Source organism: Rhinolophus ferrumequinum, chromosome 21, assembly GCF_004115265.2.
Source record: "Rhinolophus ferrumequinum isolate MPI-CBG mRhiFer1 chromosome 21, mRhiFer1_v1.p, whole genome shotgun sequence".
Lineage (NCBI taxonomy): Eukaryota > Metazoa > Chordata > Mammalia > Chiroptera > Rhinolophidae > Rhinolophus > Rhinolophus ferrumequinum.
The window spans coordinates 20,140,645-20,159,458 of NC_046304.1; the positions used below are offsets into that span (position 1 = coordinate 20,140,645).

At 48.5% G+C, this 18,814-nt stretch overlaps 1 protein-coding gene and 1 non-coding gene across 2 annotated transcripts; one reads left to right on the top strand and one right to left on the bottom strand.

Moving 5' to 3' along the window:
* Positions 1–7,360: 7,360 nt before the first annotated feature.
* LOC117013520 (peptidyl-prolyl cis-trans isomerase A-like) lies at positions 7,361–10,888 on the bottom strand. Its single transcript, XM_033090757.1, has 2 exons — positions 10,705–10,888; positions 7,361–8,110 (listed from the first exon to the last, which is right to left on the bottom strand). The coding sequence occupies exon 2, from the start codon at positions 7,892–7,894 to the stop codon at positions 7,580–7,582; it is 315 nt and encodes a 104-aa protein (XP_032946648.1). The 5' UTR covers positions 7,895–8,110; positions 10,705–10,888; the 3' UTR covers positions 7,361–7,579.
* A 109-nt stretch (positions 10,889–10,997) lies between these two features.
* TRNAT-CGU (transfer RNA threonine (anticodon CGU)) lies at positions 10,998–11,069 on the top strand. Its single transcript has one exon. It is a non-coding gene; the product is annotated as a tRNA-Thr (tRNA).
* Positions 11,070–18,814: the final 7,745 nt, after the last annotated feature.

Consider the following 18,814-nt stretch of genomic DNA (forward strand, 5'->3'; position numbering starts at 1 on the left):
GTCTTGCACCCCAGTTTCAGAAATAGGTTCCTTCTTAGTTTGCCACTACTTTCTTCGAGGCTGGTTTTGCCTTCCCCACCCCTGCCATTCAGAAGCAACTGCTGGCCTTTCCAGAAGCTGTAGCCCCGTTGTGTCCTGCCTTGGGATGTGTAGAGATCTGGAGCCCTGAAAAGGACTCGACATGGAGGGGAAGTCAGAATAGTCAAGGAAGTGGAGGGGAGAACAATGGTGTCCTGAGGACCGGGGGGAGGACAGGGGTGTTGCTGAAGAACCCCAGTATTAAACTTCCAATTTGCTGACGTTTCACAATAATCAAGCCGTTAACACTTTCTAAGCACTGACTGTGTTCACAGAAAGATTCCTGGACTTGCAATCAGAGGTCTAGGTTTGGACCCCCTCCATGACCGAGCAGGGTACTCACCTCTATGAGTTTCAGTGGCCTCATCTGTAAAGCAAAGGAAATAACAGTTCCTACCCATGGAGTTGTGACGAGGAGTAACCGAGTAGCATGAGTCCAGGCCCCAGATGGGGATCCAGTAAGTACTTGCAGAACCAGAACTGGATTTCAGGAGGTAAGACTCATCTACCCCAAAAGACTCTCTCTCAAAGCATCTCCTCTATTGTGTTAATTTTCTAGGGCAGCCGTCAAAACGTGTCACAAAGTGGGTGGCTTAAAACAACAGAAATTCATTCTTTCACAGTTCTGGAGGCCAGAAGTGCGAAATCAGGGTATCAGCAAGGTTCGTTCTTTCAGGGGGCTCTGAGGGGGAATCTGTTCCAGGCCTCTCTTAGCTTCTGGTGGTTGCCAGCAGTGGCTGGTGTTCCTTAGCTTGTGGCTGTGTAGCTAATCTTTAATGCCTTCATCTTCCTTCTGTGTATACGTGTCCAAATCTTGCTCTTCTTATAAGGATTGGATTAGGGCCCACCCTAATGCAGTATAGTATGTCCTCATCTTCACTCGATTACATCGACAAACACCCTGTTTCCAAATAAGCCTACATTCACAAGTAGCGGGACTTAGGACTTCAACGTATCTTTTTGGGGGACACAATTCAACTCAGTTTGCTATTCTGGAGAGAGGTGAGAGCAAGCACTGCTTGTGTGTACAGGCTGTGCCCTCTGCACAGGTATTTCCACTCACCAGTTTTGGAGACGGGTTTCTGACAGTCTACGATAACAGACGACGTCATCCCTACGCCCCCTAGAGGTCACAATTCCCGCAAAGTGTTTCATTGTCAGATCCCACCAGGGCCTTTTAGAATCATCTGGAACTAGAGCAAAGTCCCCTGAATGGGTCCCCAGTATCTGGGCACGAGATCACGCAATCAACCAGCTTAATCTGCTGAGCAGCACTGTGCCACGCTCTGTGTCCATCGCTGGGAATTGGTACAGAAAAGACAGCAAAAGCTTCTGTCCTAGGGGTGGAGAGAGACACAGCTGACTCCCGGGTGATAAGAGACACCAAGGGAAAAGTCCAGGGGGCTGTGGGAGCTCGGGGCTAAGGGATTGAGGCCAGTCGGGGGTCAGGGACAGCTTCCCCAAGGAAGGGCTGTTTCAGCAGAGTCCTGACGGACTGGAGAATTTAGGAAACACACGTGGGGGAGGCTTGTAGAAAGCACAGCCCTTTCAGGATCCTATAGCTGGGAGCTGGGACTGGTGAGGCAGCGCAGAGCCTGGCAGACCAAGGGTGGGTCTCACTCGTCCAATCAGCCCTAGGTGCTGGGCTTGTGACACTGAGCAAAGCAGACCCACTCCCCACCCTCGTGGCACAGGGAGTTTCTAGAATGCTGGATGGGAGGTTCTCAATCCTGGCTACAAATTTGAATCACCTGGGGGAAGTTTTAAACCAAGTAGATACAGGCCTACCTCGGAGATACTGCAGGTTCAGTTCCAGGCTGCCATCATTAAGCCAGCAGGGCAGTAAAGTGAGTTGCAATGTTTTGCTAGTGGAGGGTCTTGCCTTCACTTTGTTAAAAACAACCTCTTGGAAGCACAAAAAGCGAAGCGCAATAAAACGAGGTATATGTATGGTGCCTCGGCCCAATGATCTGTCCTTGGGTGGTAGGGGTGTGAGTGGACACGGGATTGGTTGGTTTTTCAAAGCCCCCCAGGTGATTCCAGCATGGGGTGATTCAGCCAGGGGTGAGAATCACTGGTGCATAATCATTCCTGAAACCACTTGAGGAGTCAGGGAAGACTCCAACTGAGGCCGGAAGGAGAAGCAGGTGAGGGAGATTGGGGAGGACACGGGAACAGGAACAGCAGGTGCAAAGGCCATAAGAGAACTAGCAGGCAGGGAGCAGGGTTGTAGGGGCCACTGCAGGGTCTTAGAGCCGCCTACTCGGAGCTGAGTCTCAGAGAGCAGCAGCGGGACCAGGTAGTGGGTTGCTGAGAGATGAAGGCAGCCTGGACTTGGACTCAGGTAAGGCCTGTTTTTTCTTGTTGTTTGCGGTTTTTTTGCTGAGTGAGAGGAGGAATTGGAATCACTAGATTTTGGTGGTCACTTGGGCAGGGGAGCCAGGCTTCTCATAGCCCTGCTGGGAGGGTCTACCCCAGTCAACCCGTCTCCAAAAAGTGACTAACCTACACCCAAGGGTGGACAAAGCTATTCCTGCATCTCCTCACTTTCAGGCCCAGGACTCTCAGGGACAACAGGCTGTGGGGACAGAGTCCCAGAGAGCAGTTTCCAGGCTCTCGACCTCACATGGAAAGATGCTTGCTCGGGTAGTAAATGGCCATCGGCTGTAACCAGTTAGCCATTGGTCACTAATATAACTGCCGTGGCTATGCTAGCAAGAGCGGATTGCAGTTAGCAAGGGGTGGGTTGGTTGGTTGGTTGGCAGAGAAACGGATGGCAAACTGCGGATCGTGTGGCTCTTGATTCCTGTGTCTCCAACCCAGCCACCAGCGAGAATATAGTGCTCTGACTCCCCTATCTATGGCTCCGTGGGTGTTCCTTTTTGGCCTCGCCATATCCTGCGTTCTTATGCGGGGAGTGGGACCAGAGACGCTGCATGACACAGGCACAGCACCACTAACCATTGTCGGGTCCAGTGACCCATGGTCAGCAGGGGAACGCGTGGTGAAGGTTGAAGAGGTTCCCTTCTGGTCAGTCTCTCTGGCTGGCTGCACTCTGATTTTCGAGCCCTGGGCAAGTGGGATTTGGCATCGTTCCTCCCCTCCCCAACCCCTGTGCCTAATGCAGTGCTTGGCTTTCAGGAGGCATGATGAGGTGCTTCGTGCTCACTTCCATGTGTTTAGGGCTTGCTGTGTGCCAGGCAGTGTTCTAAGTGCTTCCCATGTATGGCATCATTTAATCCTCATGACAACCAGGAGGTGGGTGGCAGTAGCATCCCCAGTTTACAGATGAGGAAACTGAACCACTGAGGGGCTGGCCACAAGTCACCCAGGATTCATATTTGTGCGGCTGGGAAAGGGAAGTCGTCCAGAGCAGGACACAACTGATTCTCCCAAGGAGTGGATTGCTCTGGGTGGGGAGAGGTAACTACAGGCTGGGAAGACTTCAGGGAGAAGGCAGCCATGTGCTGAGACCTGGAGCCTGGGTCGGAAATCTGTGAGCAGAGGGGTAGTAAAGAAGACATGGCAGTGGGGCACTCTGGGAACAAGACCGTGGAACTGGGCATTTGTGAGCCTTGTTTGCACTGATGAGAAGCAAGAGCAGAGACCCAGGAAGGAGGGTGGTTCCAGTGTGGGTCAGCCGGGCTGGCCAGGCTGTACCTTAAGGTGGGCTGAGGAGTCAGTAGTGCTCCAAGCCCATGGGGCAAGTTTGTAGGCTCTATGGCCCAGGAAGGCAGAGCCAACTTCAAGCCAGTCCTGCCTGGAACTAATCAGGTGGCTCGGCTGGGGCTGCAAGAAGTTCCTTTCTACCTTCTGCCTTTCTTGGTTTAGCCCTGGCTTTCACTCCAAGCTCTGACTTTGATATTGGGTTCTGATTTGGGCTCCAGGACACTGGTATGGCCTCTGGGTTTAAAAAACAAAACAAAACAACCCAAAGCCAGAGAGCAAAGGTGCTGAAGTCTGAGACCCTTTTCTGCAGTTGTTTGATGGATGGCACTAAACCTCAGGTTGCCTGTGAGACCCTCATCCCCTGCATTCTAGCCCAACTGGTCCCCTCTGCCCCTACTTGGCTTTCCCAGCTTATCCAGTCCAGAAGGCTGCCACAGACCAAAAGCTGGGCTCTTCTGGGCTCTGGCAGCATCTGGGCCAGACTCTTCGTGCCTTGGCTTGCAGGTGGAGAGTGGGGGTGTTGTGAACACCGACTTTGGAGACTGTCAGGGTTAGAAGGAGACTGGGAGAGGCTCTAGTCCCACTAGAGAGTCCTCAAGATAAGTCTTTTTTTGAGGGTGGAGACAAAGGAGACCCACCTCATACCTCTGTGCATCTTCTGTAGGATCCAGCCCCAGGGCTGAGCACCAATCAGTGTCGACACTCAATGAATGACAGCTGTGGTAGAGCGTCTCCAAAGATAGTCACCATTGACTTACTCTGTCCCTATGTGCAGGCCACTCCCCTATTGACAGGTGGACTTTATTTCCCCTCCCCTCAAATTTACACTGGCCCTGACTATTTTGATCAATAGATACAAAAATGCATCACTTGTGGCAGAAGTGACATTCTGGGATTTCTGAGCTCTGGCCTTACGTGGCATTAAGGAAGTTTCTGCTTCCTTCTTCTTGAAATGCTCCTTCTTACGTAGAGGCCAGCTGCCATGCTATAAGGAAGCCCCGGCAGCCACATGAAGAACTGAGGTCCCTAGTCAACAGCCTCAACTAAGCTCCCAGGTAGTGCCAGCCATGTGGATGAGGCCATATTGGGCTTCCCTGCATCCCAACACCTTGGCCAACACTGATGGAGTAGAACTGCCTGTTCATTCCGGAGAACCATGAAAAATAATGAATTTTATTTTAAGCTTCTATGTTTCAAGAGAGTTGGTTGTGCAGCAATAGATGCATGAAACAGCAGGCCTTCAGCAGCTTCTTCTCTACCAGGCTTCCTGTGACGAGATCCATCTTTCCCAAAAGGAATCCAGCCAAACAGAATCCATCTTGGAGAATGACGTGGTCCATCAGTCCTCTGACCTTAACCAGATGGATCTCTAACTGTCCAGAGGCCCCTAGAGAACTCTGACTACCCACGATGGCAGGATCCTGCTCAGGGAACGAGAGAACCCCAAGGGCGGCAGCTGCGTAGCAGTGGTGCTCGCTAAGGCTCCTGCCTTGTTTTGAGGCTTCTGAGGAGTCTGATTTAGCCCATGATGCACCTGTGAGCCCCCTTTGCCCCCTATAAATTACAAAGCCACTTGTAAGCATTTTGCTAAGAGTGAATACCAAGTGGAGGAGTCAGGAAAAAGTCACTGAGAAGGGGAAGAAAAAGAGAAAAAAATGGCACTAACCCTAAGTATGAAAAGCAGGGTTAATTTAAATGCATACGAATATAGCCACATACTCTTCCAAAACGGTTTCAAGTTGGGTTAACGTTTTCTCCTATTAAGAGCCGCCTTAATTTAGAGCTTCCGTGCTGGTAAAGGGACTATGAAATTTGACCAAAGGGAAAAGTGTCAGGTTGCTACTGCACCCAAGGAAAAAGGGTCAAGCTGCATTTCACTCCCCTGCTGACTTGAGCAGTGAATAATGAAGAAGGTTGTTCAATTTTTAACTAATGCAGGGCTGCGGTTAATAGCTAACTAATTCTCCCATTTTGTGGATGAGGAAACTGAGATTAAATGGCCCCTGAGGGGACAATGGGCATGGCCCCTGCCACATTCATCCAGCATCACAAAAGTTTCAGCTATTCCATGCAAATAACACCAGCCCACAAACCTAGAACCAAAAAGTGTGTTAGTTATATGTAACCTCCTCTATCATGAACTATTGCTATGTAACAAAACACCTTCAAAACGTAGTGGCTTGCAACAAGAACAATTTATTGTTTTCACAGTTTTGTGGGTAGGCTGGCAGCTCCTTTGCTGGGTGTGCATGCAGCTAGCTGCATTCAGCTGAAGGGTCAGTTGAGCCAGAAAGTCCAAGATATGGCCACACTGACATGTCTGGCAGGTGGTGCTGGCTTTCAGTGGGGAGACTCCTCTTGGCTTCTCATCCTCCAGTCGCTAGACTGCCTTCCTTACACAGTGGTCTCAGGACAGGGGTCTAAGACAGTGAAGACAGAAGCTGTAATGTCCCTTGAATCTAACCTTCAGAATTTACACATCACTTTCACTACTTTCTATGGGTCAGATGGCTTGCCCATATCCAAAAGGGAAGGAAATAGACTCTACCTTTAGATGGGAAAAGCAGCAAAGAGTTTGTGAGTATATTTAATCTGCACCTCCAGAACATCCTCTCCTTCTTCCCTGCTTTATCTTTCTCCCTGGTATTTACCACTGTCTGATATACTATATGTTTGCTTATTTAAGCATGGAAGCTCCACGAGGGCAGGGATCTGTGCTGCTCAGTCACTACGATAGCCCCAGCACTGAGAACAGGGTCTGGCACATAATAGGTGCTCAATGAGGATTTGTTGAAGGAATGAATGACTGGATGCTCTTACTGTCACATGACATGGAGGTGGGTATAGCCTGATTCTTGTCCACTAGGAGCTCTGTGTTCTGAAACCAGTTTTCACCTTTTGGTCAAGTTTCAGAGTATCTTTGCCAATGCAAATGGTCTACATTAAAAATGGTACACGTTCAGAACTAAATTACACCTTTAACTAAGATGTTGTAAGGAACTTTAAATTTTGCTCCCAGAAAAATATAGAAGAACAAAAATAAATAAAACCCACCCCAAAAATACCACCAAAAAACAAAAAATGGTACACGTTAGTTTAGGAAACAGAAGTTACACCACGCACTTACAGCTGCTCACTCCCAGAAAAAGCACAATATCCAACTCCTGGGCCTACCCAGCTAAGAAGTGGACTTGGACAGACCCAGACTCACGAAGGAGCAACCGTACTGCAGCCTAGGGTCGGCCGTGACTCATAGCAGGGGGTTCAGAAAGCAAAGGATTCAAGAATTCTCCACTTTTTTTTTTTTGTGGTGTTTTTTAAAAAATTGACTTTACTGTTTAGAGAAGTTTTAGGTCCATAGCAAAACTGAGTGGAAATCACAGAGGGTTCCCATATCACCCCCTCCCGCCACCATGTCCAGCTTCCCCCACTATCAACATCCTGCACCGGAGTAGTACATCTATTACAATTGAGGAAATGATCCACTTTTAAGGACATGGGACATATTCATCCTGCAACAGTGAGAAAAATCAGGACACCATGAAATATACAAATGTGAAGATGGGAGGTTGATCACTCTCCTCACTGTATTATTATTATATATGCCCCATTTCATCAAATTCATCGATTTTTTTTGTTGTTTAACTTTTATTTCATAATCATAAACTTAACTCTGCAACCCAGCTAGACTTGGAGGGGACAAGGAAAATACAGAAACCAATGAACTGCAGCAAGAGCACAAAGATTATGGGGTGTTCCGAGCAGATGGGGCAGGGGTGCTCTCCTGACTACAGAAGGAACGGTCTGGTTAAGAGAAAAGCAGTCGAATGCATCAGAGTTGTCCATGGTCAGCAATGGTGATCTTCTTGCTCGTCTTGCCATTCCTGGACCCAAAGTGCCCCATGGCTTCCACAATCTTCGTGCCATCTTTCACCTTGCCGAAGACCACGTGCTTGCCATCCAACCACTCTGTCTTGGCAGTGCAGATGAAAAATTGGGAACCGATTGTGTTGGGTCCAGCATTTGCCATGGACAGGATGCCAGGACCTGTATGCTTCAGGATGAAATTCTCATCATCAAACTTCTCCCCATAGATGGACTTGCCACCTGTGCCGTTATGGCGTGTGAAGTCACCACCCTGGCACATAAATCCTGGAATAATTCTGTGAAAGCAGGAATCTTTATAACCAAATCCTTTCTCCCCAGTGCTCAGGGCACGAAAGTTTTCTGCTGTCTTTGGAACTTTGTCTGCAAACAGCTCAAAAGAGACGCGGCCCTTGGGCCCATGGCTGAGTGCAGGTAGGTCTGGGCGGCGGCGTCCGGAAGGCCAAATTCATCAATTTTTGAAAACAGTTATGTGCCACTAAAAAGGAAAAATACATTGCCAATTAATTGTAACACTCCATTACCTGTAATCAGTCATCATCCTGATTTCTAATTTGTTAAAATGTGGGGGGGGAACCATATCTCAGAATAAATTATATGTTTTATGCACCTACGAATGTAGGCACTGTGCTTCTCTTTGGTGATAAGACTACGGGTCCTTTGAATTTTCCTCTTTATGCTTTTAAAAACTTTCCTGTCTGTTTAACACATGGTGCTGAGAAAACTGGATTTCCACATGCAAAAGAATGAAGCTGGACACTCACCTTACACCATGTACAAAAATTACCTCAAAATAGATTAAAGATCTAAACATAAGAACTGAATTGATATATTAATGACTCTCAGAAGAAAAAATCGGGGGAAGCTTCATGACTTTGGATTCGGCAGCGATTACTTGGATGTGGCACCAATAGCATAGGAAACAAAAGCAAAAATAGACAAATGAGACTACATCAACCTGAAAACTTTTGCACAGTAAACAATCAACAGAGTGAAAAACCAACCTACAGAATGGGAGAAAAGATTTGCAAACCAGATATCTCATAAGAGGCTAATATCCAAGGTACATAAAGAACTCCCCCAACTCCAAAAAAATAATAAATAACCCAAATAAAAAATTGGCAAAAACTTGAACAGACATTTCTCCAAAGAAGATATATAAATGGCTAACAAGCAAAAATATACTCTACATCACTAATCAGGGAAATGCAAATCCACCCACAATGAAATACTATCTCATACTCATTAGGATGGCCATTATAAAACCACCACCACCAAAGGAAACAAGTATTGGCACGAATGTGGAGAAATTGGAACCCTTGTGCACTACTGGTGGGAAGGTGAAGTGCGTAGCCATTATGGACAACAGCATAGAGGTACCTCAAAAATTTAAAACTAGCATTACCACATGATCCAGCAATCCCACGTCTGGGTATATACCCGAATTGAGGAGAGGACCTCAAGCTATTTGCAAACCCATGTTCACTGCAGCATTATTCACAATAGCCAAGAGGTGGAAGTAAACTAAATGTCCATTGTGGGATGAATGGATAAAGAAACACAATGGAGTATCGTTGAGACTTTAAAAAGGAAATCGTGTCGTATGTGACAACCTGTGACAAGAACCTTGATGAACCTTGAAGACGTTACGCTAAGTGACATTATGCCAGTCACAAAAAGAGAAATACTGTGTGATTCCCCTTCTATGAGCTTCCCTGAGTAGTCGAACTTCTAAAAACAGGAGGCAGAATGGTAGTCGCCAGGGGCTGGAGGTAGGGGCGAGAGCACAATTGCTGTTCAAGGGATATAGCGTTTCAGTTTTACGAGATGAAAAAGCTCCAGGGATTTGTTGCACAACAATGTGCATATAGTGAACACTACTGTACATTTAAAAATGGTTAAGATGGTTAAATTTTATGTTACATGGTTTTTACTACACACAAAAGTAGTTTTCCTGGGTTTTCCAACATCTCCACAATCTATACTTTTAAAAAAGTTCAACAGATAAGCGAGAATAGCTTTGGCGTGGTGGTGGCAGAGTGGGCAATGTCACGAGTGGACTGGCTTTTGTCTCCTCTTTGGTCACTGGGTACAGGAGGATGGGCCCAGAGGGAGGCTGGCAGTAGGCCCCATCCTACCCTGAGAGGAGGGCTCTTCCTTCCCCACCCCCACCCGGAAGCGCCTCTCCTGGAACAGTGGCAATGGCCAAGGTCAAACAAGGACAGAGGGAACTAAGTGCCTTCTTTTGAATTTAAAGAAAATACAAGATCTGCAAAAAAGTGTACAGTATCATAATAAGCACTCATAGTCCTACAATTTCAGCTTTTTGCCTCTTTCATAGAATAAAAACAAAACGTTACCAATAAAGTCCCCTTTGTCCCGTCCCTAGCCAGTCTCCTTCCCTTCTTTATATGTTTTTACTTTTACCTACTTTGTGTGTCTTCCCCTTTAATTTAATAAATGGCATTTGTCCTACACCTTGCTTTTTAAAATCACGTGGTTTGCACTCTACGCTGATAATTATTCCTTTGACTCTAGCTGATTGCTTTTCACAGTGACCTACTGCTCCATGGTATAGAAAGACTATCAGATTCCTCCATTCAGGTCGCTTCCAGTTGTTCACTCCCACTTGCACTGTCGCTCTGAACATCTCCTTGTGGACCCACATGGGTTCCTCCTGGGCAAAGCCATCTTGTCTAACATGATATTTACTCGGAGTCTGCGGCACAAGGCCCGTGCCAGGGGTTGAAGGGCAAGGAGGGAGCGAAAGCAACCCGGGAAAGTCATGTCTCTCACCCCTGCTGCCTGGCCCCCATCCCTCCCCGCTCCCTGCATCTCTCTCCGGAGGGCCACTCCCATCCATGCCTGCACTGCCCTTGTAGCCCCCTCAGCTCCTGGTCGACTCGGCCCGAGCTCCTGGCGCTGCCCGCGTAAGCTGCCAACTGGACAGAAATGACCAGGCCAACGTCACACGGCAGTGCACGGAGCGGGCTGAGACGCCAGCACAGACGTCAGGCCCGGCCTGGCTGGCTCGCAGCTGCCGTCTCCGCTTCCGCTCCGTGCTGTCCCCACCTGAGCTCTCCTCCGGAGCCCTGCCCCTGGGGGTGCTGAAGACCGGCCCCGGAGGGGCTCTCGAGGGCCGGGGGTTTGGGTCCTGCCATTAGCAGGACACTGGCGCCTGGCTTTGGTCCACAGTGGGCCGGAGCCACTGTCGCAGAGGGGTCCTGGCAGGCAGGTCTGGAGGGGCGGGAGAGCAGTTAGGTCGGGGGCGGGGTCATAGGAGGAACCGGGGGCGGAGCATCACCCCTCCCGCACTCGTGCCGCCTCCCCTCCACTGAGAGCTTCCAGCGACTGCTTGGCTGTCAGGCGCGGTGGCCAAGTGGTAAGGCGTCGGTCTCGTAAACCGAAGATCGCGGGTTCGAACCCCGTCCGTGCCTGGGACCTGAGGTTGGGGTTTGGCAGTGGGGCTTCGGTGTCCTCACGTGTCCTGTCCCTTCCTTCTGTTATGTGATTTTTAAAAAATTTTCAGATTCCGTTCAGAGACTTCTAATCCCTTCTCTCCCCAAACTCCGGGGCCACGAGCACAGGTCTGGCCAGTGTGCTGGTGCCCGCGGGACCACTTGCAAATGTGCTCGACTCTGGCCACCCTGCGCTTTGCTGCCCACCACCCCCTTGCATCTTCCCTTAGATCTACTCCTCCCGTCGCACTGCGCCGGGATCCCGTGTCACTGTGGGGCCCCTGAGGACTGAGGTGAAGTCCCGCAGTAGGCAATGGTATCGCCAGCGTTATGGGGGGGCGAAGGGGGTGTCTGGTCTTGCTGGTTTTGCATGTCTAGAAGGCGAGAGAACTTTCCAGAAAGGGCTTTAGAGTTTCTAAAGCGGTGTTTTCTGGTTTCTGTGTGTTCCTTGAAAGGTGAGTTATCCACAGGGTGCTTGCTACCTGTCTTCTTGTCTAGGAAGCCAACCGCATCGTTCAGCTGGTGCGCGCTTATTCCCGTCCCAGCCCATGTGAACTGAGCCTTTGAGTCTGGCCCCTAACCAGCTATGGCACTCCTCAAGTCATCTCAAGGATAAGCCACCCAATTTAATGTGACATGATGTTGAGTGCCTCCCATTCCTGATTCACTCCAGCATTTCTGTCCCCTTCTTCAACTGTGACACTCAGCACTGAATATACCATTCTAGATATAGTCTCATTAATGGAACGTCAACCCCCTCATTCTCCATTCTATACTTCTGTTAATGTGACCAAGAGTCACATTGCCTTCTTGGAGACCTCATGGCATAGTTGACCATAGGAAGTTTCAGCTGGATTGAACGTCAGCAGGGTCTCTTTGGGGTGGTGTGTAGGGTTATCAGAAGACAGGATGTGGGGCTCAGGCAGCAGGAAAATGTATTGATTTTTTCCCCCTAAGATTCCAATAAATGGAAGAGACTTCTTGGCCAAAGTCAATAAAAGAGGGTCAAGGTACAGAAGAGGTCAATACAGAGATACTGGGGGAAACGTGGGTCCCCAAAGGGGAAGGGCCAGAGGCAGGGGTCAGGTATGGATCCCAGGTTAAAGATGGTCAGATACAAACACCCGGGTGAGCATGGGAGCAGAGAGGTCTTGTAGGCTTACGGGGTGAGCGCAGAGACAGAAGGGGACACCTATCTTGAGTTTCTTGGATGAACTCTATTAAACCACTTATATACCCTGGACTTCAACTTCCTTTCTTGTAAAATTCAAAAGTTGGAAAAAGTATTTTCAAAATACCTTGTGGCCTGCAATTCTAAGTTTCTATCTCAGAACCTGGTCCTTGGAGAAGCAAGGGGACCTCAAGCTGCCCCACCCATCTCTCTCGTGGCTGCCAAGGTGATGAATCATAGGCGCCCCTTTCACAGTGGAGCCTGGTCATTGCGACCTCAAGATAGGATCTATGCGACCTCTGGCTCACCATCCAGAGAGTTAACAGCGAGTGCTTCCTGATGAGCAGGACTAGAGCTGCAAAGGGCCTGTGCCCTGCCAGTTGCCCCTTGCTCACACCTCCCCCGAGGTGGTCCTCCCAGGACCTAGAACAGAACACAGGATCTCTGCTACTGCAGTTTGAGAGCCATGTAGGCAGACACAGCCACTGTACGCAGCTCAAACCTCCAGGCCATTTAAAAACATATAAACTACGTTAGGTCAGGCTCTTCCTTCCTGTGAGTGAATATTATTTAACTTAAAAGCAGAATGTGGCAAGTATATATATTTTGCCTCATGCTGTCAGTTTTAGTACAATATTCCAACCTGGAGACGTATGTTTTTACATGTTTTATTACACAATAAAACAGATTCAAAAAACACACAAATCAAGTGAATGTCTTAATGAATTGTAAGAACACCACCCACGTCAGAGAATTTTGCCAGACACCCCAGAAACATCTTTCATTTGCCCCCTTCCCAATCACACTCCCTCACAGCCAGAAGCTAGCCATACTCCCTACTTTTATAGTAATTACTTCCTTGCGTTTTGACTTACCACCTAATTGAGCATCTTGGCATCTTTATACCTGTAGTTTAACTTTGCTCATTTTGAAAATTGATATATCCTTTAACCTTTTTTATTCAATCACTAGGATTCTCTTCTTTCCCTTTCATTTCCTTGTAATGCATCTTGTTGAGGAACCTGGTCCATTTGATCTATAGATTTCCCCCATAGTCTGGACTTTGCTGTCTGCAAACTCTCGGTGCAGTTCAAGTATCTCTGTCCTTGGCATTTCCTACGAATTAGCAGCTAGATCTACTCATAGAACCTGGATTAGAATCAGGTTCTATCCCTTAGACCAGACTCTGGTATCACCTCCTCTAAGAAACCTTTGATTCCCCCCAGGTAATGGAGTCACTTAGCTTCTTGTCTGGGATCCCTTTGTGTGTCTGACACCATAGTTGGGAGGCCCCTTAGGGCCAGTACTGTGTCTCGCTCATGCCTGTGTTTCCAGCACCTGGTACAGAGACAGAGCCCTGGCACAAGAGAGGTCTCTACCTGAGGGGTTGGGTAAGTCTTGCCTGAGTTGGTGGCATTGTGGCTGGGCTCTGGAGGATGAATAGGAATTTGCCCAAGCACCATAAGATCTTGGGTATTTCTGCCCTCCCTCAATCATCTTTGACACTCAACTATGGTCTAGGTTATAGCTAAGCAGGCAAGAGCACTCTTCTCCCACCCATGGCCCCTCTGACCTTGCGTGTAAAACAGAATTTTGAATTAAGAAAGAAACACTTATTCTCTGTAAACAGTTTTATCAGCAAGCAGTAAAGGCCCAACCCCATCCTTCTGGACAAAAGTTACCAATTTGGAATCATGGACTGATATTCCTATCAGTCCATGATGATAGCAACCATCCAACCCTTTCATTGGACAGCAACCAAAACAGGCAAAAAGAAGGGAAGTGATTTGCTCAAGGTTAGCCAGAAAGCTCTACCTTTATCACGAAGATTAAGCTCTTCCGCAGGATAAACACAAATCTGTTTGGAAAAGTCATCTGCATTGTTACTGGACATGTAACCACGAGATGGCCCATCTCTTTGCCAGCCTGCGGCCTAAGCAGTCACTTCACTTGTGTAACATTCACCCCTGATCAATAGGAAAAGCATGTAGTGATCGAAAGCACCAGGCGTGACCCCAGTACTCAGGCTGTGGAGGGACACAGGCACACACTGACAATGGTTGGATTGCTCGGGAAACACACTCCTCCTTCTTCTGTACCAAGTGCTCTAACATTTTCCAGGCACTTACACCGCCCATTGAAAGCCTTTCAGAGAAGAACCCTGATTGACACACCTGGGACTCTGGGTCAGTAGGGTTCCTTGTGTGAACTGACTTTCCAGGAGCGGCCCACCACTCTCTCAGCCTCACTCCTTAGGTCATGTGCAGAGGGCACAGCCCAAGCAGAGAATGTCAGACCACCTGCCTCCTCCCCACCCCCCATTATGTAGGAAAACTGAATCTAGCTCCAAGCACTGCCTTGGCCTGGCTAAAATATTATTACACCTGGAGAGAATTGACTCCTTTCTGGGGAGTTTACCCCTCCGCTGTTTCTGGAGTGTAAGGGATGTGTCTTCTCAAATGACCAAAGTAGGTAAAGGCATTTTACCTGTTGGCTAAATGAATGAAGGTCAACAACAAGAACAAAGTCAGCAACTTCTCCTCCTACAGTTATGGAAGAGTCACGCTGGAAGAAATCGCAGAGAAAAATCACATTCCAGTTTTGCCAGTGAGGAAACAAAGGCCCAGAGGCAGAGATAACTTATCAAAGATTGCACAGGAGTCAGGAATTGAAATAGGCCCCAGGTGTTGATAAGACCAGTGATCCCAGTGTGGCTTTTCTGCAGGAAAGATTTCATGTCCAGCCCGTCTTTCCCCTGAGCTCTGAGGCTCTCCCTGTGTCCTCGCCATCGGGGGCCGAGAGAAACAAAATCCATGGGAACTGCCATTTGAGTAAAATATTCTGAGAAAACAAGGTCCATTAATTCCATAGTCACAAACAAAATACTTCAGGTTATTTGCAGCCCTTTTCGCCCTCTGGTCGGCAGGATCCCTGTGTCATCTGTCAGAGCTCTTTCTGACTGATGGCAGGAAGCTGAAGAGAACCCAGCACAATCATGACTGTAGAAGTGCTGATTGTCTGGATGGTTCTGAGGAGGAAGCTGAGTGGAGAGGGCTCAGTACGTAGTGACCTTGGGGAAATCATGTCATCTCCTGAACCCAATTTCCATATCAATAAAATAGGGGTTCTCCATCCTGCCCTTCCACTTCACAGCACTTTATCGCGTTGCTAAAGATGTGGCAGGTGGTCATTCTACGCAGAGAATCAATACTGTACCGTAGTGTTGATGTTAAATACTTTGAACAGTTTGGGCATTGGAGGCCACTGTGAATGTTCCTCTCCTTGCCTTCGGGGGTTGTGGTCACTGTCTGAGAGGAAATTGGTGGAATCAACAGGCATTGGAGCGAGTGCCTCTGTCTGTGGGGCTCATGCCTGGGGGCAGGGGGGCCTGGGGAAGGTTTGGGGCAGCCAACCCCACCCAGTAATGGCAAAGCTGCGTCCTCGGCAAATATTTACTGAGTACGCATTATGTGCCAGGCACGGGGATACAGTAGTATACTTCAGAGACAAAAATTCCTACCTTGGTCGGGGGTAGCTTCCATTCTGGGAGCTGGAGGCAGAGATCAGCAGCAGGGAGACAGAATATACTCAAATGAGTAAAATATGTGGCAGATAAGAGGGAACAAAGGCTATATGGAGGGGGAAAAATCTGGGTTGGGGGATGAGAAGTGATGGGGAAGGGGGCTGCAATTTAAAATAGGGTAGCCAGGAAAGGCCTAGGGAAGAATCTAGAATGAGGGGAGCCAGAGAACAAGGTCAGTGTCTCCAGCTCTATGGGATTTTGTCTCCAGGCAAGTTGATCCCTCTCAGTCACAGAGATGCAAGTGTGCGGCACCTGGCAGGGTGGCTGGGACATTAAGATTGTCCCTGTCACCCCCCATCCCCACCTCAGGGGCTCTGAAGCCAGCTTGCTAAGGAGCCTGACTCCTGGGGGTCTTTTTTGGGGGCGGTGGAATGTAGAAAGGACAGAAGCCTTGGGGCAAACTCGGAGAGGTACACTACATTGTAGGAAGGGCATGGGTGCTCTGGAGACTGGGCCTTTTTGAGATATTTACTAACAGACAGCTAGTGGAAAGTGCACTAGACACAGGAAGAGTTGGGTGGAGAGGGGCTAGTCTCAGGCCCGCACTTACTGTCTGTGTGATCCTGGCAAGGAATGTCATCTGTAAAATGTGGGTAATAATGAACCTACATCATAGGGTCACTGTGAGAGTGGAAGGAGAAGCTCTTCACACAGTCTTGGCACCTAGAAATTTCTCACTAACTGAGCTGCCATCACCATCACGGCCTGTCCTCTAAGGCAGTAGTTTTCAAATTGCAGGAGGTAACCTGATCAGTGGATCATGAAATAAATGTAACAGTTTGCAAGCAGCGTTTTTATTGGAACAGAATGGGATAACATAAACATATTTGAGTGCATAAGATTTGTTTCATAAAATACTTTTTATACACATATAGGTTTTTTCTACCATGGAGCAAAACTGAAAGTTTGAAAGTTACTGTTTTAAGGCAGTATTTCTCTAAATACTGGTCGTAAAGGAATGTTTTTCTAACTTTTGTAATTTGCATACCATTGCCACCACCGTGTTTCCCCGAAAATAAGACCTAGCCAGACCATCAGCTCTACTGCGTCTTTTGAAGCAAAAATTAATATAAGACCCGGTCTTATTTTAATTTTTGCTTCAAAAGACGCATTAGAGCTGATGGTCTGGCTAGGTCTTATTTTAATTTTTGCTCCAAAAGACGCAGTAGAGCTGATGGTCTGGCTAGGTCTTATTTTCGGGGAAACACAGCACTTTTGCCATATCAGAATACCACTTTTATTATTTACTAAATACTTGCCTTTGGGTTGGCTCATTTTAACCATTTTAGCCACATCGTAACAAGAATATTCATGACATTTACATTTAAAAAAATATATTACATTGTTTTAACCTAAAATCATCTTGGATCTGAACACTGCACTCTGGGAAACACCGGTGGTAAGAAGCATGATTGTGAAAGCTCTTTCTCAGAGTAAAGCTGGGGTCCACTAGCACTGTGAGACACGGAGGAGTCCCAAACCCTCAGGGTCCCTTTCTGCTCCTAGAGCAGAATAATCGGCCCAGTCCCATTGCCCAGCTTTCTGAGTTCTTGTAGTTGACCTTCCCACGGTGGTTACCTCAAGAGGACAGGCCCTGTCTGCTTGTGGACTGGCTCAGGATCTTTCCTGGGAGGAGGAGGCGAGGGCCTTAGTATCTATCTTTCTCTTGTGAGCTGTGTTCTGCCACTGCACCAAGTTTGCAGAATTTCCTTTCTTGTCCTGCTTTGATTCCATTGATGGGATTAGGTGCTCCCCACAGCCATGTCCTTTGATGTGGTCAGGGGGTAGCAGGGAGATTTCAAGCTCAGGGAGCAAATCTTAATCTTCTGCAGCCTTCTCTGAGATCAGCGCGGGGGTAAACCCATTACATCCCTACCCTTTCATCCCCCCAGGACACCGCTCCTCCAGGCTGCTGAGTCTCAGAGATCCAAAGAGTCTGTCAGATTTAGAGCAATAAAAGGGGAAGAGAAAGCAGAGCTCGAACCCCAGACCCCCTCCAGCACCCACAGCATCACCAGCACCGTCAGGGCATCTTCTTCTTTCTTCCTTTCTAATCCTGAGCTCCCACAAAATGGGGATTACAGAGGCTTGGGCCCGCGGCCCGCCCTGCCCCAGCACTGGGCACCTCTGCCTCCCATCCCTCTGGGAGCCACTCTGTCTTGGGAGCACCTGATCCTGCACGTCTGTCTGTCCTGGGATCTCCATGTCGGGGGAGCTGGCAAATTAAGCAGAGAAACCATTCAACTCCTACATCAGTGAGGTTTTAAGAAATGATTTGGATTGGTGAGGCCCAGAAAGAGAAGACAGGGACATTCCATGTCAGGACACAAACAGGTATATCGCATTATTTAAATCTAACTCCAAGGCTCCATCTGAAGAGAGGCAGAGGGAACTCAATCTCAGTGGTTACTCAGGCTCCCCTATCACACCCTCTTCCACGGTCCCTGGCCATCTTGAGGATTGGGATGTTGGCAGAGGCCTATGGATGCTCCAGACTGGTCTCAAATGAGGCAGGCAGTTACTCCCGGACGTCCTGGTGTCTCCAGAGAGAGAGAGTGGGGCAGCAGTGCCTCACGAAAGGGGATTCCATTGACCTCGGATCCCTCTCCAGTATTAGGAAACCTACCCCTCAGTCTCGCAGCTTTTCAGTACCACCCATCCTCCCCACAGACCCCCTAAAGGAACTCGGGTTTTCAGAAAGCACAGCTAGGAAGAGAGGTTGTCTGCAGGCACCTAGACCGGGGAATGGAAGCGTGCCACTCGGTACTACTATGCGTGGCGCTTTACATTTATCTCGTTGATTTGCCACCGAAGCTCTGCAAGAAGGGCCCCGCTGGCTCTGGGTTCCAGATGTGAAGGTTGAGGCCCGCTGCAGAAGCGCTCCCCCAGGGTGGGGAACCGGCCCCGGAGTGGAGCGGCCGGCAGGGGGCTCTCTGCGCTGGCCTTCGCGGGAGGAAGAGCTGGCAGCGG

Bases quoted from the DNA above. Each gene is read 5' to 3' on its own strand.
- LOC117013520 (XM_033090757.1), bottom strand. From the start codon at position 7,894: ATGTGCCAGGGTGGTGACTTCACACGCCATAACGGCACAGGTGGCAAG.